This window comes from Dasypus novemcinctus, chromosome 2 (genome assembly GCF_030445035.2).
Source record: "Dasypus novemcinctus isolate mDasNov1 chromosome 2, mDasNov1.1.hap2, whole genome shotgun sequence".
Classification (NCBI taxonomy): Eukaryota; Metazoa; Chordata; class Mammalia; order Cingulata; family Dasypodidae; genus Dasypus; species Dasypus novemcinctus.
Window position 1 is genome coordinate 66744157 of NC_080674.1, and position 20829 is coordinate 66764985.

General features: G+C 37.2%; 1 protein-coding gene across 8 annotated transcripts in view; it reads right to left on the minus strand.

Moving 5' to 3' along the window:
- ADAMTS6 (ADAM metallopeptidase with thrombospondin type 1 motif 6) overlaps positions 1-20829 on the minus strand; it is a 313210-nt gene that overhangs the window by 69989 nt on the left and 222392 nt on the right. For 7 of the 8 annotated variants that reach the window (XR_011645856.1, XM_071208283.1, XM_058309311.1 and 4 more), the window contains 2 exons: positions 17122-17267; positions 14868-14931 (listed from right to left, as the gene is read on the minus strand). The exons of the other annotated variant lie outside the window; for it this stretch is intronic. Coding sequence is in view for 6 of the 7 variants with exons in the window: in XM_071208283.1 (XP_071064384.1) it covers positions 14868-14931; positions 17122-17267 (210 nt within the window). In the remaining variant the exon portion in view is untranslated. The remainder of the gene's footprint in view (positions 1-14867; positions 14932-17121; positions 17268-20829) is intronic. 8 annotated transcript variants of the gene reach the window in all.

Below are 20829 nucleotides of genomic sequence, written 5' to 3' on the forward strand. Positions count from 1 at the left end.
GGAAAAAAAAAAACAAAACAAAGATTAGGTTAATTTTCACAGAAGAAAAATGTTGATGTAACCCGGCGGCCTGCTGCCTCAGTCTCCCACTCCCGGGTTGGACAGCAGTGGAGGAGACCAGTTTAGGCCAGTCCTATGGGCAGTGGAAGGATGCCCAAGAAGGAGCTAACTAAGTCGGTGCCATTTCAGCACTAAATTCTATTCCTTATTTGAAAAAGGGGGGGAGCAGGTAAAAACTAAAATGGTTGGAATGTGATAGAAGAAGCAGTTAAATCAAACTTTTGCGTGGGAAAGTTAAATCTCAGATAAGCTGTAACTTCTGAAGTATCCAATCTATGGAAAAACAGGAAGAGCTTGCATGCTAGGCTTAGGGGTATAAATTGTGTCATTTTTCTTTGTTCGGGGCACCAGCCATATCTGGCTCTGCGCCCCTTCTTGCAAGATTGAGAATAAAGTATTTTCTTCTCCACAATCTGGTGAGCCTTATTTTCTTCCAGAAGATTTCTTTCCAACAAAATAAGGTAATTAGTGGCTCTATTAACAAATTTCAGTAAGAAAAGGAAAGTCCATAAAAACTATGGAGAGATCTTTCCTGGGTTATGATTTTAAAAAATTAAGTAATTGTGTAATGTGTTTTGAAACCTGGAAGTCAGTATGCATGTGTTTTAAAACCTGGTAGTCAGTTATGCTTTTAAATTAATAATTTTCATAACTTAAAGAAAAGAAGTTTTTAGCTTCCTGTAAGGGAAAAAGAGAACATTCCTTGCATAAACTATTATGGTTTCAATTTTATTTAACTTGAGTGTAATCTCCCATAGTTAATTTATAAACTAAATTAACATATGTACAAATCTTTACGGTAATGAAAATTGTAAGTTCACATTGGTGAAATTAGGCTAAAGGGAAAAGATTGTAGATATGCTCTCTTAAATAAAGAGTAAATTTCTTTCATTGGTAATTGTAATTTAGTAAGTTTATTTAAACGTGAGGTGTCTAGTCAATGCGGTTATAGTCAATTATAAAGAGTTTGTAAAACATCTTCCAAACTGAAAATGTTTAAATAGTTCTAGTTGTAGAAGTCATTGTTAACTAAAGAAACTTAGATTGGTATTGGTAGCAGAAATAACTTCATGATAATAAACCTGTCTGAAGGCCACTGCAAAATACACATTTAAGTAAATGATAATAAAAATGTCTTGATTCTATTGGAAAAATTGTTTTCATTCTAACAATGAAAAATAATATTTTTCCTCTATTACTAAAGTAAAGCACCTACTGTTATCTTCATAGTAAAATTGTGTAAGTAAATAGTCATTTGATATATGTATTGCGTTAAGTTGTTTAAAATATATATAAAACAAGGAATAAACTTTAACATTGTCAAACTCTTGTGCATTCGAACCAGGCCTTGTATACATTACAGGTGGCCTCTCCATGTGAGTTATTGGCTAGGCTGGTCACTGACCCCTCAATTAAAAATATGTGCTATATCAGTCTCTGGTTCTGCTCCTGAAGTCGATGGAAACTATATTGCAGTTTCAAGCTCCTGCAGCCAATAATGACTCGGTACAGCCAAGTGTACAATGGATATCGCCTCCAGACTGGCACTGTTCCATGGTGCCAGAGAGCACTATGCACCAGGCTAGTAGAATACTGGAAAATCTCTGGAATACTGGAAGGATGCTGCAACTTGCTCACTGCGTTGAAGAACATGCTAAGTGGAGCCATGATACCAGGAGACTGTAAGTAAAACTTAAACACAATTGGCATTATGGCCTGCTTTCATGGAGAGATAACATGTAAAGTATTACAAACCTGAAACTCAAAACTAATAATGGCAACTCTGAATCCTTATGCATTAAGTAATACATTAGTTAATATTAAGTGCTGTACTTTTATCCTGTACTAAATATATGCCTAATAATTGTAATGTTATCTTTTCTATTTTGGATCAAGTGCAGAAGTATATTAGACATGTTAAATTCCTGGTAAAATCATTTTCTAAACAGTTAATAACATGTCTATAGAATAAGGTGGCAGTCTCAGCCAGTCTCAAGTTAGCAAAAGTGAGGCTTGCTTGCTGATGGTGAGTCACCTATTGAACAAGTCAAAATTGCTAGAAATTGTACAATGAAAACCAAGGTGTAAAAATCTTTATTCTGTAGTTCTGATCACTCCCACAGGTGAAAACTAAGAGTATTTCCAAATTAGTGTTCTAATCCTGAGTGAAGCCAGTTGCCCAAGGAGTGCCAGTTCACCAGGAGCATCTGACAGAGCGAATGAGTGTCAATCATTGAACAGCTTGGAATGTGTCTTCAGACAAAGCTAAGTGTCTGTTGCAATTTCTCTCTAAAGATGGATAACTTAAAAAAGAATATATGCTGTTCCCACCAGCTTTTAAGGAGTGCCATCTTTATAGGCACCTAACCTTGTCTACCTCTGTAATCCAATGTGTCCTCTTTTAAAAAAACGGGTATTCCAAATTTTTAATTAAGTTTGTTTCTTTCAGAGTGAACATCTTATAAACCATATGAAAACTTCATCCAACTTCGTACAGAATGCCAGATCCATCTTCCTCCAGTTAGAATAAATTAAGAGTTTTACACCTTATTAGGCAATGACTACAGCCCATGGCCAGCAGGAAGCAGTTACAGAAAAGAGATCGTCTCCCTTCAGCACCCCTTTTAAATTAAAGGTGTAAACTCTTTAAGAGTAAAAGAAAAGTAATAGATGGATCTGGAACCTGACTGGAAATCCACGTGAGTGCCAGTGGCAGCAGAATAACTGCAGGAGGCCCCTGCCCAAGATTCTGCTGTCCAGAATGAAAAGTTCTAAACTTCTAAAAACGGTCCTTGATGCTGTACTAAAGACTGATAAATAATCAGTCAAGACAACAAACAGTCATCCACCTCATAGCTACAACAATAATTATGCCAAAGCTTAGCAAGTAAACTTTGACAAAGGGGGGGAATGATGTGGGCTATCGGTGGAAGGCTCTTTGTCTCTTCAGAGATAACTAAGTTGTTTGACTTGTGGGTGTGAAACGGTAAGAGGCTGCAGTCCTGCTCTTAGGGACCAGCAGGCTCCAGTCCCAGGAAATGTTTAACAAAGCAAGGGCTATAAACTTTAAGTATTTAGGGGAAATGCAAAAACCAAGGCTTATCTAAAATGTCTGGAGTCCTTGCTAAAAGCTTACCTAAGATGTGAAAGAGATATATGCTAATTGAAGCCTATTGAGAACTGAAACAAAGGGACCATTTGGCCTTTCCTCTCTGTATAAAAGACGTTTGAAAATCTTGTTCGGGGCTCGGGATTCAAACAGAAAGCTCCCGAGTCCGGCCGGCCGTCAATAAACCATTTTTCCTTCTCAAAATCATTCCTGAGTCCTGGCCTCTCTATACTCGAATAATTGAACTTCTCTTAAATTCCACAACACTATCACCCATGTAACTACTTCCCTGCTTAAATTCCCACTACTTAAATAGAATTGTTGATATTATTGTGGTTGGATCTTGACTTATTTAAATAATACTACTAATAATGACATATTTGGGAGTCTGAATAGAGATAGGTTTTCAATTGTTATTTTTTGCAGTTTATTGGATTAGGGCAGAGACTGATGTGACAGTTTGAATTTGGTGAATCCCAAAAGAAAAAGCTTATGTTTTTTAACTAATCCATTCCTGTGAGTGTGAGACTTTTTTGATTGGACTACGTCAGCGAGGCATGAGCCAGCTTGGGTCTCTATCCTTTTGCTGGGTCTGATAGAAACAGAGATACACAGAGAGAAAGGAAGCTGCCATATTTGATCCAGTCATGTGAGAGAAGGGACTCCAGGTTCACCCACAGTTGAGCTCAAGAAGTCAAGGCCCAGGGAGAGATGACTGATCTGCCACGGATGAGTTCAGGGAGAAAGTAGAAAGAGACTGGCAGACGGCCATCTTGTCTGATCACCACATGGCAGGACGCCAGTATTACCAGTAGCTGACTTCAATGATAAAGCATTTCTAACGGTGCTTTGATTTTGCCCTGGAACTGTAAGTTCTTACCCCAAATAAAATTCCTATGATAAAAGCCAACCCATTTCAGGTACTTTGCATAAGCAGCCCTGTGGCAAACTAAGACAACTGGCGAATTTTATGTAAAGGGCCACATAGTTCCAACAAACAACAATCTACTGTTTGTTGCAACTACTTTACTCTGACACTGTGAAAGAAGCCATAGGCAATATACAAATGAATGAGCATGGCTGTGTTCCATTAAAAATTTATTTACAAAAAGCAGGTGGCAGATGGGATTTGGCCTGAGAGCTGCAATTTGCCTACTCCTGGTTAGGGTGTTAATGTTAAATCTGTCCGGCAGCAATGAACAGAAGAGCACATTAATTTTTGAGTCAATACAGAAGCATACACTTTTAAGAATTGGTGCTAGAAGTAATCTAATATAATTTGCACAAGATGCTTGTATTTCCTCTACAATTATCCCCAAAGTGGTCATTCAATCTGTATGAACACCTACAGAAAAGTAAATCAAATACTTTCAAATACTGCAATTATTAACAGGTTCTCCCTTATGTTTAAGCAAAGCCTGTCTTGTAGATCAGTGGTGTTTCTTCTTTCTTCTGAATACACACTGAACAATCTAATCTCTAACTGAAAGGTATTTATACCTTTATAGTTCTCCTATGGTGTCTCATAATTATCACAAATCCTCCTAAAATGAGGCACAAGGAACTGATCTTAAGTGTCATTCTTTCATTCAGCAAAATTTATAAGATGCATACATGTATCAGATATAATATAGACCCAGGGGATACAGCAATAAACAAAACAGACCAGATTCCTGTTTTCATGTAGCTTACTCTATCTGGAGATGAGAAAGAAGAAAAATAAAGCAGGGTAAGGATCAATAGTGAGTTAGGATGGAGGCTCTTAAATAGTATGATAATGGAAATCCTCTCTGATAATGTGGTATTTGGGGAAAGATTTAAAAGGAACTGAGGAAATGACTTATGTACATATCTGTGAAAAGAATGTTCCAGGAAACATTAAATGCAAAGGTTCTGAAGTAGGAGTGTGTTTAGGGTGCTCACTGAAAAGCAGGGAGGATGGCAGGGCTTATAGGAATTACAGTAATCTTGGGACTTGATTCCATGACTCCCTGTTTCTAATACATTAGCTCATGTTCTGGTCTCCTGATTTCAATGTTGCCATCAGTGGGTACTCTCTCTGAATTTGCTTTGATTAGAAATAGGCTCAGCAGGAGTTGCATATGCTGGTTCCAAAGAATGAGAGTGGTCAAAGAAAAGAGTAATATCTTCAGGAAAAGTCATGTAAAATGAATTTTTTTGTTTAGCTTAGGAATAATGGAGAGTTTAAGGAGTAATGCTTTATAAATTACTTAAGGATACTGAATGCTGACACTATGCAGAAACTCTAACAGAAAACAGTGGGCATAAGCAAAAGAGGTTTTATATAAGCCTGACATGATTTCAGCCTCCTAGTGCTAACACTAATCAAGCATCCTTTTCCTCTCAAAACCAACCAGCAGGGTCCCTCCATAAATCTAGAGAGCAAAGCTGCAATTCTCAGCATCATTTGATCTTCTTAGCATTTCAAAGAAATAAAAAAATACTATTAGAACCATAATTACACTTTTTCCCCTAGATATATATATATATGTTAGCACATTGAACTTCTAATTATAGTTATTGTTAAGAAGTATCTCCTTTTAACTAAATCTAATACTTTTTATTGGTAGGTAAATTAAAAAAAAAAAAAAAGAAGAAGAAGAATTCATTGGGGCATGAAAGTTGCCATAGAAAGAAATCTCAGATTCCACTGACAAGCTTTACAGTGGCATTTCTATTACCATGGTCCTAATCCATGTTTTGTCTCAAAGACCTTGGCAAGTCACTATATTCTTTTGTGCCTCCTTTTTTGTCCATTTGCAAAATACACCCAAAATGCCCTTGCCTTCAAGAGAAATACATCCCCAAATGTCCTTTAATTGAAGACAATTTTGAAAACACTGTATTATGCCTTGTGGATAATCAAGGATAAGAAAGAGACTAAGGGGAAAAAACCTTTTCTTCACCTTTCACATTCTTCTTCTCTTCTTATGGGAAAAGGGCAGAAGACACAAGGATTCCTACAGTCTCAGGTAAAATAGTAAAATGAATAAAATGGGCATTTTGTTCTTCTACTTCTTTTTTCTGCCTCTTTTCCACCTTCTGTGGCTTCTTCCTTCCTGCTTTCATACATTTGGTGTGAAATGTATGTCATCAGAAAATTTTTGTTAGAAATGCAGAAAAGTTCTTTTCATAGTGGTTAATATGTTTTCTTTAGGCTTTGATTTAAAATTTGATTTATAACCTTAATGCATCCATATTTTTAATCTTTACAAATATCGAGTTTTCTAGGAAGGCATTTATCACACCAATCATTAAATTCCACTACTTAAAAAAAGTATAATATGCCTAGCAATTCCTACCCTCTTGGAACATTATACATGATAGTTTTAAGTCATTGAAATGAAAGATTTCTCAGGAAAGCAGAAATGCCTAATTAGTAGTCAACATTCTTTTATGCCAGTAAAAAGAGTTCATACAGGGAAGTGGATGTGGATCGACTGATAGAGCATCCATCTACCATATGGAGAGTCCAGGGTTCAGTCCCCAGGGCCTCCTCACCCATGTGGTAAGCTGGCCCACACGCAGTGCTGCCACACACAAGGAGTACCATGCCACACAGGGGGGCCCCCGCGTAGGGGTGCCCCACACACAAGGAGTGCACCCTGCAAGGAGAGCCACCCTGCGTGAAAAAATAGCGCAGCCCACTCAGGAGTGGTGCCGCACACACGGAGAGCTGATGCAGCAAGATGACGCAACAAAAAAAAGAGATGCAGTTTCCCACTGCCGCTGGATAATACAAGCAGATGCAGAAGAATGCACAGCGAATGGTCACAGAGAACAGACAACGGGGCGGGGGGGAAGGGGGAAAAAATAAAGTAATAAAAAAAAGAGTTCATACACAAAATAAGTATTGTGCTCCTTGAGGTTAAATTGATCAAAAGTATATTTTTGAGCATCTCCTGAGCAAATACCATGCAGAAAATTCAGCACAGATCTGGGGTCTTTAATTCTCATAATGGCACTAATAAACAATCATGTTTGCTCCTACTTTTGTACATTTATTAATCAACGATGTATCTCTATGTTCAGAGAAGGGAACTGTATCCTCAACCAATGAACCCTTAGCATCATGACTTTATAAAATTCTGTCCTCCAAACCCAAGTTCCACATGGCCATCTCATCAGATTAGCTCATGATGCCAAATACTCAATTATAGTTCCTGGTTTGATGGTAACAAAAAGCTTCATCCAGTTCTACCATATGTCTTTCATAAATGCTTCTGGTTTCTCAGTAACTTCAAGATGAAAAGTATATCAATGTTTTCTGCTATAGCTATTGGTCTTAACCTACTATTCTGACCTGGAGACCATCAAGTGCATGTCAGAGAAAAAGTCCTCACCTAGCTACTTTGGAGGCTTTCGAGGATGACCAATAATTATTTAGAGAACAAACTATACATCCAATACATTCAGATGCCAAAAATCAGCCTCAGAGTCCAGCATCTGAATACTTTCAACTTTTAGGCTGGTTATGTTGCTATTGAGAGTAGACAGGCTAACTCTGCAACTGGACACCTTTTTCTGATATATTTTTAAATCTTTAATGATTTGAAGATTTTGTGTTTATAAGTTGAGTCTTCTGTATCTGTGGATCCCTTTCCTTGAAACTAGGGTAAGTGGAACAGGAGCTAATAGGAACAAGGTCACTTTCCCCTGGAGAGCTTTTCTCTTCTGTGAACTTCTAAACCCTTTAAATCTCTGTGGTAAAAATAAAACAGCATTAGGGAAAAACCATGGCTATCTTGTTTGTTATTTTTAAGACTATTTGGCCCACATTGTTTCTGGGGTTCTAATTTCTGGGTCCTGTCAGCCTTATGTTTCAATCCAATTTAGCAGGGTTAGGGTTTCATAGAGAAGGGGTATCAAAGCATTAAAATAGTAGTGTTCCTTTGTGCATATATCTCCTTTTGTCATGTCTATAAGACATTATGAATCTTAGATCTTATAGTGTTTGCCTATTTATTCTGAACACTGGGAAACTCAGAGCAAAATCTGTGGTATACCATTAGCAAGTGGAAGGACCTTCTGGTAAATACTTAAGGCAATGAACATATCCCAGCTATATATAATTTTCCTTTTCCTTCAAATTCTAATTTATTCCTTTTAAGATTATTATTCTGAATATTTGACTCTAAACAAACAATTCAGAGGGTTATAATGGATAATAACGATAATAATAATTATTATTATATGTAAAAACATGAGAACCAAGCAGACTATAGTTAACACCTAGTAATCACAGAAACGAGAGGGTCAAGACTGCTATACTGGATGGGAAGGTTATGGGTTCCAAGGTCTTAAAAAGAATTCAAGTAGGATCTATCACATACATGTGAATCTACCTAATTTCTCCTAGATTTTCTATGGCATATTGTAAAGTGCATTCTGGGCATAAGTTGGAAAGCACAGAGCGAGTCTTAAAGACTCAAAAGGCTGCTGTTCATCATGACATAAATAAAGAACTCTGGTGCTCCTGCTATTTGACCAGTTGCCTCTGCCTTATTTCAGGAACTGATTAGATAATTCTTTCAGGATCATTTGAATTTATCCTTTGCATCATTCCCTATTTAAATCTCAAGAAAAGCTCTTGGGTTGTAAATGACCTATTCAAAAATGCTTATGAATTGTTTTCTAGGTCTTGACTGTCAAATTGGTTTCTGAATAACTGGAAAATTTTCTCTCAGATCTTAATTTGAGGGCCATAAAATATGATCCTCATATGATTAAAGTATGTAAAACATGCAATAAAGGAGAAGGCTGATCTGATAGAAGACAAATATACTCTCTGCAATCCCTTAAATTAGGGTAGCTGACACAAAATAGATACTAAGCAGTATAAAATGAAAGAGGGAACACATCAATCATTATACTTTTAGAAAAAGTACCAAGGTGAATTTAAAGGACACAGACACAATAAAACTATAATGTTTCTAAAATTATACTCATAATTTGCTAATTGGAAAATACTGAACTCTTGCTTGCATTATTCAGTCTTACTCTTGCTTCAATCAACTCACCCTCTTTCAATATTTATCATTAAATTTCTTGACTTATATTAGTCTATGTAACAGAAACTCTTAGAGTAGATTTTGAAAATATAGCTTCCTTGTATTAGTCTATATAATAGAACCTCTTAGAGTAGATTTTGAAAATACAGGAGGTTTCTGTTCTAACAGAAAACATGCATTCCTAAAAAATTTCACTTTGCAAAGTTGCACGCTAAAAATAACAGACATATTGGAAAACAGAATTAGAGACAGACAATTCAAAGCTAAAGCACTAACAAAAACAGAAACAATACCAATTGTGTTAAAATACACACTAAATTCTTAAGAAATACTGCAATAAACATAGGACTTAATCTTAAAAACAAAAGTGAAATTAAGTTAATGAGGAAGGGGTGAAGATGCTAATTTATAGAGACAATATTAAAAAACAGGCAGAATCATACAATAAATACTTTTATGATAGAGAATGTGGCCAAACTAAATGTAAAGGAGAACATGGGGTGAATGGTCATCATCTCCAGTATAAGCTCCCTCAGTTGTTCAGCTGTGTCAATATAATTTGAGTTCAGCTGCTAGATTACATTGGGGCACGAAATATGGCACAAAATAGTGCATGAACATCCACTGATATATGTTGTAGAAAGAAGGCTGTAACAAAATAGACTCATATCTTAAAATTATGATAGTTTTCCTAGATTTATATAGAAGGGAAATTTAAAATATCCTACCAAGTCAACTCACTACTGAGGAGAAAGTAGAGAACTTCTTTCAGAGAAAAGATACGGTAAAATAATATGTTTGGTATATAATAAGGGTCCAGTACATGTTAGCAGCAGCTACTTCTACTACTGTTGCTACTACCTTTACTAATAAAGATGGAAACTACAAGAGGGCTGAGGCGGGCACTTGTGGCTTACCCAAAATTTATTTCTCTACTTTCTTGCTGATAGAACTTTTTTTTCCCTCAGGAATCTACCTCTCAGGACAGGTGACTCTAATAAGAGTTTAGAGGCCATCTAGATTAGTCTATACCATTTATGGTAATCCCATTGCCTTTGCCAAAGACTGTCTTAGGGGTGAGTATATGGCCTCCTGGTCGATAAAAACCGCTGAGGGAGCAAGGAAAGGTCTTTGGGAATTTTTTTTTCTCAAACATAAGAGAAACTGGAGTAGTTTATCTCTTCACTTCCTCTGAATATTATCAGGGCAAATGTAGTTTAGATCCTCTGATGCTTCATTTACCTTTCTGTGTCCCTCTTTCTCCCAGATTTTGACCTGATATTTTCTCCACTATCTAGTCAGCTCTTAGCTAATTTTAAAATGATAATAAAAAATTTTTATTCGGCAATGTTTTTTTTATTTCTGTGGGAAACTCTGTCAGAATAACCTAATTGATAATTACAAGAAATGGAAGTCCTCTCTACATTTATTTTACAATTGAATTAAAGTTGATTTTGTTTGGAGAACTTTATATATAATATTTGCTATCTTCTTTATAACATTTATGTTTCTACTGCAGATCTAGACTGTCTAATTCTGTGCTGTCCAATAGAGTAGCTACTAGCCACATGTGACTATTTAAATTTAAATTTAATTTAAAAATTCATTTCTTCAGTTGCACTAGTCACCTTTCAAGAGCTCAATGGTGAATCTGGCTAGTAGCTACCATGCTGAACATTGCAGATATAAAACACTTCCATCATTACAGTTCTACGGGACAGCATTAGATTATGTGTTTTGGAAAGCTCAAATTTTGATAGATTAGTTTATATTAAGCAGGATCTACTTTACACAAATTATGCTTTGCCAACTTTATTGTCTTGGGTAACATGAAAATAAATTTCAGATGGTAACTGAATTGCTCACGTTCTGAAATAGTAGAATCCAAATTAATAACAAAAAATCATTAATTATATGTGTGTATCCATGACACAGTTGTTAGCTGTATCTCCTTATCATTTGCTAATAGCTAAAATGAAGGCAAAGATGGTAAAAGAAATGACAACCCACAAAGAGAAAGCTCGACAATTCAAGTTTCTGATATATAGCACATTCTCCATTCTTTCACTCTTGTGTAAAATCTCTATTCCTCTGAGACTTGGGACATCTATACAAACCACTATCTGGCTTCATCACTGGTTCCTACTAAACCTCATGATACTTAGTTTCTCTCGTTTATTAAGAGTTTGATATCTGGTTCTATCTCACTCTATAATCCACGTTCTATCATCATCCTGATTGATTTCAACATTTCACATGAAGACCCTACAAACTTGCCAACCTTAAAGTTCCTTAAACTCCTTCATCTCTGTTTAAGGGTAGGCATACACTTTCATGGCCATACCTCAGCTTTGTTCCCATCGAGGAGAGTCTCACTTCTCATATCTTATATTCAAATACATTTCTTTCTCTAATCATCTCATTTTCTAACTCCCTCACCCTATTTTTCCTTTTATACTGATACTTTGATTTTATGGCCTTTTGAATTTAGGGCCTTAAATTTCCTCCCTGTTAGCCCTCTTTAGACTCCGCTATCATTCCTAGCATATGAATGGCTAGGCTCAGCATTTCAATCATTCTCACCAATATTCTTTTTGTTTTTGTTTGTTTTGTTTTCTCACCTATAGTCTTAAACATCTCTTGATTCATTTGTTGTTTTGTTGTTACCTCTTTCTCCCACAGATGCTCATCTAAAATAGCAGTCTGAGGCTGTCAGTCACTTATATAAATCTTTCAGTGGTTTCTTATTGCCTCAAGGTAAAGATCACACTCCTTAACCTCCAGGACTTGCACTTAATTTTCCTTATGCTTAGAATACTCTCATTGTCATTCTTTCTTTCTTCTTTTCTGGTGGGCTATTTGCCCTTCAGGTCTTAAGCTTCCTGTGGGAAGCAATCCCTAAATCCCTGAATAGACTAGATAACAATTATATGAGGTTTTTATAGTATACCATACTTATTCTACCATATCACTTATCACTCTGTATTGTGATATTCTCTATTTAAGTAGTTTCCCAGTAAATTATTGAGTACAAAGATTGCCTTTCTCACCCTAGCACAATCCTGTATACAATAGGCTCTTAATGATTTGTTAAATGAATGCATGAATAAATATTGCTGGTAACTTGACAAGATTGCTGTAATTGAAGTTGAATGTAATTATTTCAAGATAGAAATTTAATAGAATTAAATATGATAAATAGACTATAGAGCATGTTAGAAGATAGTATGGGGAGAAATAGAGCAGGGTCAGGAGAATCAGGAGTTCCAGGGTTGCAGAGAGTAGGGAGGGTTGCAATTTTAAATATGGTATTTAGGCTAGGCCTCAATGAGAAGGTAACAGTTGAGCAAAGATGAGGTGCTCAAAGGTAAGCAAAGAGTTAGTAATGTGGATGCTTGGAAGAAGAGTATTCCAGGCAAAGGGAATTACCACTGCAAAAGCTAAGGTGGGAACATGCCTGGTATGTTAAAGGAGGGAGGCCCGTGTGGCTGGAGCAAAGCACATGAGGAGGAAAGTAATGAGAGATGAATTCAGAGGAATGGAAGGCCAGATTGCGTAAGCCTTGCAAGCCTTTGTAAAGACTTTGGATTTAAGTAAAATGGGCAGCCACTGGAGAATAATCTAACTCATTTTCCTTCTTATATTGAGGATAGTAGGCAGCAAGAGTAGCAATGAGGAGTCCACTTAAGAGGTTATTAGAATAGTCCAACAAAAGATGGTGATTACAGACCAGGGTGGGAGCACTGGAGAGAGTGAGAAGTGATTAGATTTATGAAGTATTTTAAAAGAAAAGACCAAAAAATTTTCAGAGAGATTGGAAATAGGCTATATGACAAAGAATGGAATCAAGAATGACTTTAGTGTTTGGGCTTAAGCCAAATGGAATTGGCATGAAATGAGGAAGACTCCTGGAGGAACAGGCTTGCGGAGATGTTTTGGAGGTAACACTTGAACATGTTAAATATTAGATGTCTATTAAGAATTGAAACAGGGACTCAGATGTGGCTCAAGTGACTGGGCTCCCATCTACCGTATGGGAGGTTCAGGGTTCAATTTCCGGGGCCTCTTGATGAAGGCAAGCTGGCCTACACAGTGAGCTGGCCCACAGGAAGTGCTGGCCCACGCAGGAGTATTGGCCCATGTGGCAAGCTGGCCTGAGCAGAGAGTTAGCACAGCAAGATGATGCAATAAAAAGAGACACAGAGAAGAAACAATAAGAAATGCAGCAGACCAGGAAGCTGAGGTGGCGCAAGAGACTGAGTGCCTCTCTCCCACTCTGGAAGGTCCCAGGATTGGTTCCTGGTGCAGCCTAAAGAGAAGACAAGCAGACAAATAAGAATGCACAGCATATGGACACAGAGAGCAGACAATGTGTGTGTGTGTGTGGGTGACGACAGAACAAATAAATAAAAGAAGTAAATCTATTTTTAAAAAAAAGAATTGAAACCAATAGTAAGATATAGGTTGGGAATTTATGGAAGAAGTCTGGGTTGACAATATAAAATTGGGGACCAAGTGAAATATAAGCAGCTCAAAGGCAATGAAACTAGATGAGATCACCAAGCAGATGAGTATTGGCAGAGTAAAGAAAAAAGCAAAGGACTAAACTTTGGGTATTCTAACATTAAGAGATGATGGAAAAGAGTAGGAACCAGCAAAGAAGAATGATAAGGAGCAAGCAGTGAGGTAAGAGGACAACCAAGAGGTTGCAGAACCACACTTAACCAAGTAGAATGAGGACTGATTTGAATACTGGCTTTAGCAACATGGAAGTGCTCTGTGACTTGACAAGAAAATTTTCTAAACAGTGATAGAGGAAAAAATCTGTGAGGTATAATTTTAGGGGAAAAAAATGAAGAGAGGAATTAATAACAGTGAGTATAGACAAATATTTTGAGGAATTTTGCTTCAAGGAGAACAGAAAATTTGGGTAATAGCTGGCAGGGAAGTGGTAGTAGACAAAGGTTTAAAAAATTTTTTTTCTTTTAAGATGGTGTAGAAATAAGAACTGTTTGTATGTATGCCCAGTCTTTCAAGGGCTAAGGGAGAAAACAGCAGCCCCACTTTAGAAGGCTGTGAAGGATGCAGTATCTTCAGATAGTATGAGTTTCCTTTACAGTAAGGTGAAGGGACAGAATATTTAAAGTTGGAATACCTGGGTTTTTGCTGCTGATGAATGATAATGATGATTTCAGAGGGCACAGAGGAAGAGTGTTAGTGGTTAGGAAAGCATATGAAATAGAACAGAAGCAGTCATGTGCAGAGACTTAGGGGACTGCACATCTAAAAGATGAGGGACGATGTAGGAGTCTGGGGCTTCTTATAGTGGCAAATATAAAATGGGACATAGGCATAATAAGATTATACTGGCGGGCTCAGGAAAGGTAGTGGTGAGTTTGAGTCTTGGTGGGGGGCAGCTGGGGACATGTAGGGCTCTTTTCATACCTGTTGGGGGAGTGGACTCCCAGTGCCGGAGCTCCCCCTCACTTTGGTTGATGGAATTGATGGAGCAAAGGCTGGATCCCTTTATTATTAATAAATTTAGAAACTCATGTGACCCCCCCAGATACATGAATTTCTGATCAAGTAGCTTACAATTTTAAAAATTTCCCTGCTCTTGGGAAAAAGAAAGCTAATTTTTCACAGTAGAGTTTGTATTTACTTACATCTGTGTTACAGGAGCGATACCGTTTCCTTTCCCCAAGGCAATATTTTCCACCTCCTGAAGGTCTGAGAAAACATTTTGTTTAATATGTGAATATAACATATCTGTCCACACAATGGCTACATATATTGCTTGATGAAAACATATTAGAGTTTACTTTAAGAAAACACAAAATTTGACATTTTATTAATCATTAAATAATATGCTAGTGATTGTTAACAATAATGATTATGGTTGTTGAGCATACAAATTTAGTATGAGCAACTTTAGAAGTTCTCTTAATTGTTATGAATTTACATAGTGAAGAAAATTAATTAAATCAATGTATTTTCTAATTATCATAGAAACCAGGTGCTCAGTTTAATACAATGAGTTAAAAATCCCTTATTTATAATGAAAAGCCACTTGAATTATATTCAACAATCGCCATAATTTGATGGCATTTGTTCACCAAGTAGGAAATTAAAAGTTCACTTTTTCTTTTATTAACAGACTGGAAACAGGGAGAGTACACTTAATAAATCTCCAGAAATAGCTTTCATCCAAAGAAAATAATGCAAAAAAATGGATTACTAACTGATTTCAAATATTATGTGAAGTTTTAAAAAATTAAATCTAAAAATAAGATGGCTTTGCATTATATAAATACTTTATGTAACACTCATTAATGAAAAATAAATGTCAAATACTTGATTTACACAAATTAATCTTTAATTAAGTATTTAACATTAGGGAAAGCCATATGCTATTATTTGGACATGGTACTCTTCAATAGAGAAAAACAACAAATTTCTTCTTTTAAAAGCAGTCCAGATAATTCCCTTAGTATCAGGGCTTATTATTTATTATCATAGGCTTTCTTCCTTTCGGTTATTAATTTACAGTAGCCCACAGTGGAACATAGACTATTTATTCTATGCTTGTTTTAAAAAAACAAGTTTAAATTATAATTTTGGCTCACTGATATTGCTGGGATAATTAAAGTCACATTTTGCATATATTTTGAATGTTGGTGAATGCTGACTTAAATAAGGAAAGGAAATGGTCTAGCTTGAAACAGTTTGAGAAAAATGGGTTGATCAGACAAAAACAATGTAGTGGGGATGGCTATAGCATGACGAGTTTCAGGCAACTGCTCCATTTCACCTAAGTGGGTAACAGTGAGCTCTGTTTAACAGGAGGGTAATAATCAATAGAAAGCAAGAGAATAGAAACATAGAACTAATATAAAGAAAAACAATTTCAAACTAAAAATAGTAAAAGAGAAGAAAAGAGACTATCCACATTTAGAGAGAGGAGCAAAATAAAGAAGTCTTGAGTTGAAATAAGAAATGATATTAAAAAAAGAAAAAGAAAAGAAAAGCTACCTTTTACCCCAGAGAGGAAAAAGAGAGCTGAAATATCTTAACATCACTCTGCAAGGATGAGAAGGTCCTTAACCTGAGCTCTGGACAAAAAATGGAAATACCCAACAGGCAGCAGCTAAGAAGCAGTTTAGTCTCAGGGAGGGCAAGAAAGTACAGCTGGAGGAATGGTCCACCTGTAATCCACATTGGTGGGGGGATAAGCAATACGACTAGCAAAGAATACTGATGGGGCTGGCCGTGGGCCAGGGGGACTCTGGGCTGGAGAAAAGAGTGGTGGGAGAGGAACAGTCTGACCTGCATAAAACAGTCATGGAGAGAAAAGTGGTGGCAGTTCCGGAAGATGATTAATAGGGGCAAGTGAATGGAAACTATTTTAACACACGGGCAGTATTCTTTTCATTGTGATTTGTGATGCGAATCAAGGCATTTCAACCCCTGAAGTGCTCTCATTGGTCCTTTTAATACTAATGTAGCAGTAATAATTTTATGTGACATGTGAAAAGACCTTAGGTTTCCTGGGAATAATGGTAATGTGGCTAAGACCAGACCTAAATTCATCCATAATTCAATAGTTTTGGGGGGAGGAAATCTATCTGATTATTACTAGATTAAAAGTCTGGCTATACCTGGGATAGATACACAATGCTTTTCATTTTTCTTTTCTTTTCTTTTTCTTTTTTTTTAGTTTTGGTTATACAGGAAAGGGAAAGGAAGAAAAAGAAAGTCTGTCTAACAAGGCTCCTCCACTTTCCTGTGCCTATTACTTGTTCTGAAGACAAGCATTTGGCTCACTAGTGAAACGTTTTTACAGATAACATATGAAACCACAGCTTTGAATCGTTTCCAACTGTGTCATTTTGTTGGCTCCGGCTTACTTTAGCTACTTACGCTGGACTGTCACAGTGTCTTAGGGATGAGGAGACGCCTCCCCCGCAGGTCCTGCTGCACTCTCCCCACAGTGACCAGGGACCCCAGCCCCCATCTACGCTCTGGGGCCAAGTGCCAAAAGGAACACAATCTCCCTGATAACACCACTGCAAGATTTCACAGAAAACAAAGAATTAGCTTTTAGGCAGATAGAGCAATCAGGACAGAAACACTTGAGGACCAGGTAATGACCAATTGTAGGCATTAGCATTCTCCCAATAGATAACAGACTGATAGGTCTTTAACTATGTTTAGACATTGGTAAAGGAGTATGTGATTTGCAAATTATCTTTAGCTAAGTCATGATTTATAAATCTCTAACATGTACAGGAGTTTTAAAACACCTGACATTTTGCTTCTTTTTCCTTGTTTCTTCTCCAGAGTTTTAGTGTTTCTCATTACAGAGGTAGCTACAGATATCAAGTCTTTTTCAGATATTTTAATATTGAAACTTTTTTTCTTTATATCCACTATTATTAGACTCATGGAATGATAACGCCGTATGGAAAATTCCCCAGTAAGGAATTTTTATGATGGCAATTGCTTTTTCTTTAAAAAAAAAAAAAAATCTGGTTGAGGCTACAATGGTAAAAGAATGTGTTGTGGCATTTCATCTACATGAGCACTGCAGACATAATAAAACTAATGCCAAGACACTAGGGACTGGGTACAAAAAAACCCTTATATACACTGACTAGCCATGTGTATGGCTTCTGCATGAACATGTGTACTGGAATTCTGCTCAGCTCTACTCTCTGCAATAAACCACACAGACTGCACATAAGTAGAAAGCCAGGAATAATTTATCGAGACGCAGACATCGCATAATCAGCTCATAACTCTAGCATGATAAATCTTATTTGCAGAATATGGCTAAATGAAAGCCTTATTTTTTAAACCAAGCATTTGTAGGCTTTTATTGGTGACTATTCCTGAATTATCAAACTTTGACAAACCATACTGATGCTATGAAAGTTGTTTGTTTATATCAATGAAAGGGAACACGGTTATTAAAATTGTGTAAACAATGTTAGATTGTTAAATAAAAATATAACCTGTATTTATGTAAAGAGAAATATTTTAAAGAACGAAAGTAATCAGTTTATTATACTAATTTTATCACCAGGCTTTGTTGGTTCTACTTCCAAGTAGAATTTGTTTACTTTTCACCATCTCCACTGCTTCCAACCTAGAGCAAACTGTCCAAATGGAATAGCTTCTTACATAGTCTTCCTGTCTCCATATTTTTCTACCTATAATCCAGTCTTCAGAGAGCTTTTAGAGAGATCTTTCAAAAGCATCTCATCACGTGATGTCACCTTTTTGCTTAAAGGACCTGGGTGGTTTCCAACCTCCCTTCACTCTAGAACAATGGCTTTTATAAGGTAGTCCCTGCCTCCTTTTTCAGCCCCATTCTCTCCCTTGCACAGATTGCTCCAGATGCACTGGCCTTTCTTTTCTTCAATACATTAAGCTTGTTTCTTACTTAGGGTATGTGCTGCTTTTTTGGTAATGTTCTTCTCCCAATTCTTTTTTTTTTTTTTTAAGATTTATTTATTTATTTAATTACCCCCCCCTCCCCCGGTTGTCTGTTCTCTGTGTCTATTTGCTGTGTCTTGTTTCTTTGTCCGCTTCTGTTGTCATCAGCCGCAAGGGAAGTGTGGGCGGCGCCATTCCTGGGCAGGCTGCACTTTCTTTTGCGCTGGGCGGCTCTCCTCACCGGCGCACTCCTTGCCGTGGGGCTCCCCTACGTGGGGGACACCCCTGTGTGGCAGGACACTCCTTGCGCGCATCAGCACTGCGCATGGGCCAGCTCCACACGGGTCAAGGAGGCCCGGGGTTTGAACCGTGGACCTCCCATGTGGTAGACGGACGCCCTATCCACTGGGCCAAGTCCGTTTCCCTCTCCCAATTCTTTATATTTCTATCTTCCATCATTCAGAATTCTCACGTCTAGTATCATGAGAGATGTCTCTCCTTGACCACCCTTATTCTGAAGTAGTAACTCATCCTTCCCCCTAGGATGTAATCACTAGTTCCTTCACACCACTTAACACTACTTGAAATTACCCTGTTATTTTTCAAATTATTTTATTGTTTGTCTGTACTCTCTAGAATATAAAAGCCTTAAAACAAAGGAATTCCCCTACTGTGCAATATGATAGCCAATATGCCACATGTAGCTATTTAAATTTAAATTAATTAAAATAAAAATTCAGTTCCTCAGACCCACTAGCTACATTTCAAGTGTTCCATAGACACAGGTAGGCAGTGGCTACTATGCTGGACAGCACATATACAGAATATTTCCATTACTGAAGAATATTTTGTTGGAAATATTGAATGCCTAGAATGGTATCTGGCATGTAGTGAGTATGGAACAAAAAGTTTATGAATGAATGAATACATCAGTTAAATTATAGAATTTTGTGTCCTGTTTTGGTTATTATATGCTTGAAAGGAACTGGAGATACTGGATGGTAAAGAGGGCTAAATTTATCTTTTTTCCCTGGTAGTTGGAATATAGTTGGCACTCAGTGAATGTTTTGGTTGTTATAACAACATGAAGTACTTTTTAGGGGCTGCTGTTGTCCATAAAATAGTTGTCGCAATTTGACACTGCTACCTTTTTCCACCGGACTGAGGCGTGCCCCAGGCCTGTGCGCTCGAACTAGTTGGCCCCGGGGGAGTGAGGACAGATACGGAGACTATGCACACTCCGGAGGCAGGGTTCTGGACCAAGTCTAACTTTATTACGTAGAAACAGCAATTTATAGTTCAGGGCAATAGGGAAGGGGGGGCTAGGCGGTTTTTGATTGGAGGAGGCGAATATATGCCCAAACAGGGAGAGGGGTAAGCTATGGGGGACGGTTAGGTTGATCGCGCAGGCTGAGTTTCGTGCCATACTGCTTGACTGGTGGGGATTAAACAAAGGGAGAGGGGCTCGGAGAGGAGGAAGAAGACGTGGTGTAGCTGGACAGGGCTTGGTTGCCATTCTGTCTGACCTCGTGGTCAGCAGCCTTTCCGTTCAGCTATGTGGTTGCCTTAAAAACAGCGTGTCAGCAACTGACAAGCTATGCCTTGTCAGCTGTGCACAGGGTGCTCTTGGGCGCTTTTATTTCTCCTACAATAGTAGGCAAGAGGAAATAAAAATCTAGTTGCCTATTAGGAATAACATTCTGACCCTAAGTCTAATAAATATTAAAATAAGATATTAAGAAGGATTATGTATTTTGACCATGAAAATCACTGTGAAGAAAATTACTGATGCAAAATGATGAAGCAGAGGCAGTTGGCTGAACTGATAATGTAATACCAATTCTGGGACAAGAGATGTTAATAATGTACACTTAAGGGGGAGGGACTATTCCAGCTGCCAGCCTATGACTCACCAAGTTGGTCTTGAAGACAATCCATTGTGTAATGATATACTAATTATGATAAACCTCTCCTACACAAAGTCATAACATTGGGCCAAGTAATCTCCATTTTCCTTTTTCATTACTACAAGCATATCTGAGTTTGTACTCCTGGCCAGGAAATACTGTTTTTTTTTCTTGGATGCAATTAATGGCAACTGAAACTTTTAAAAAATCCTAAACTCATCAAGCATAAACATCTATTTTTTTTCAAGTGGGAAACAATGCATTGTTTATTTCAAATATCATT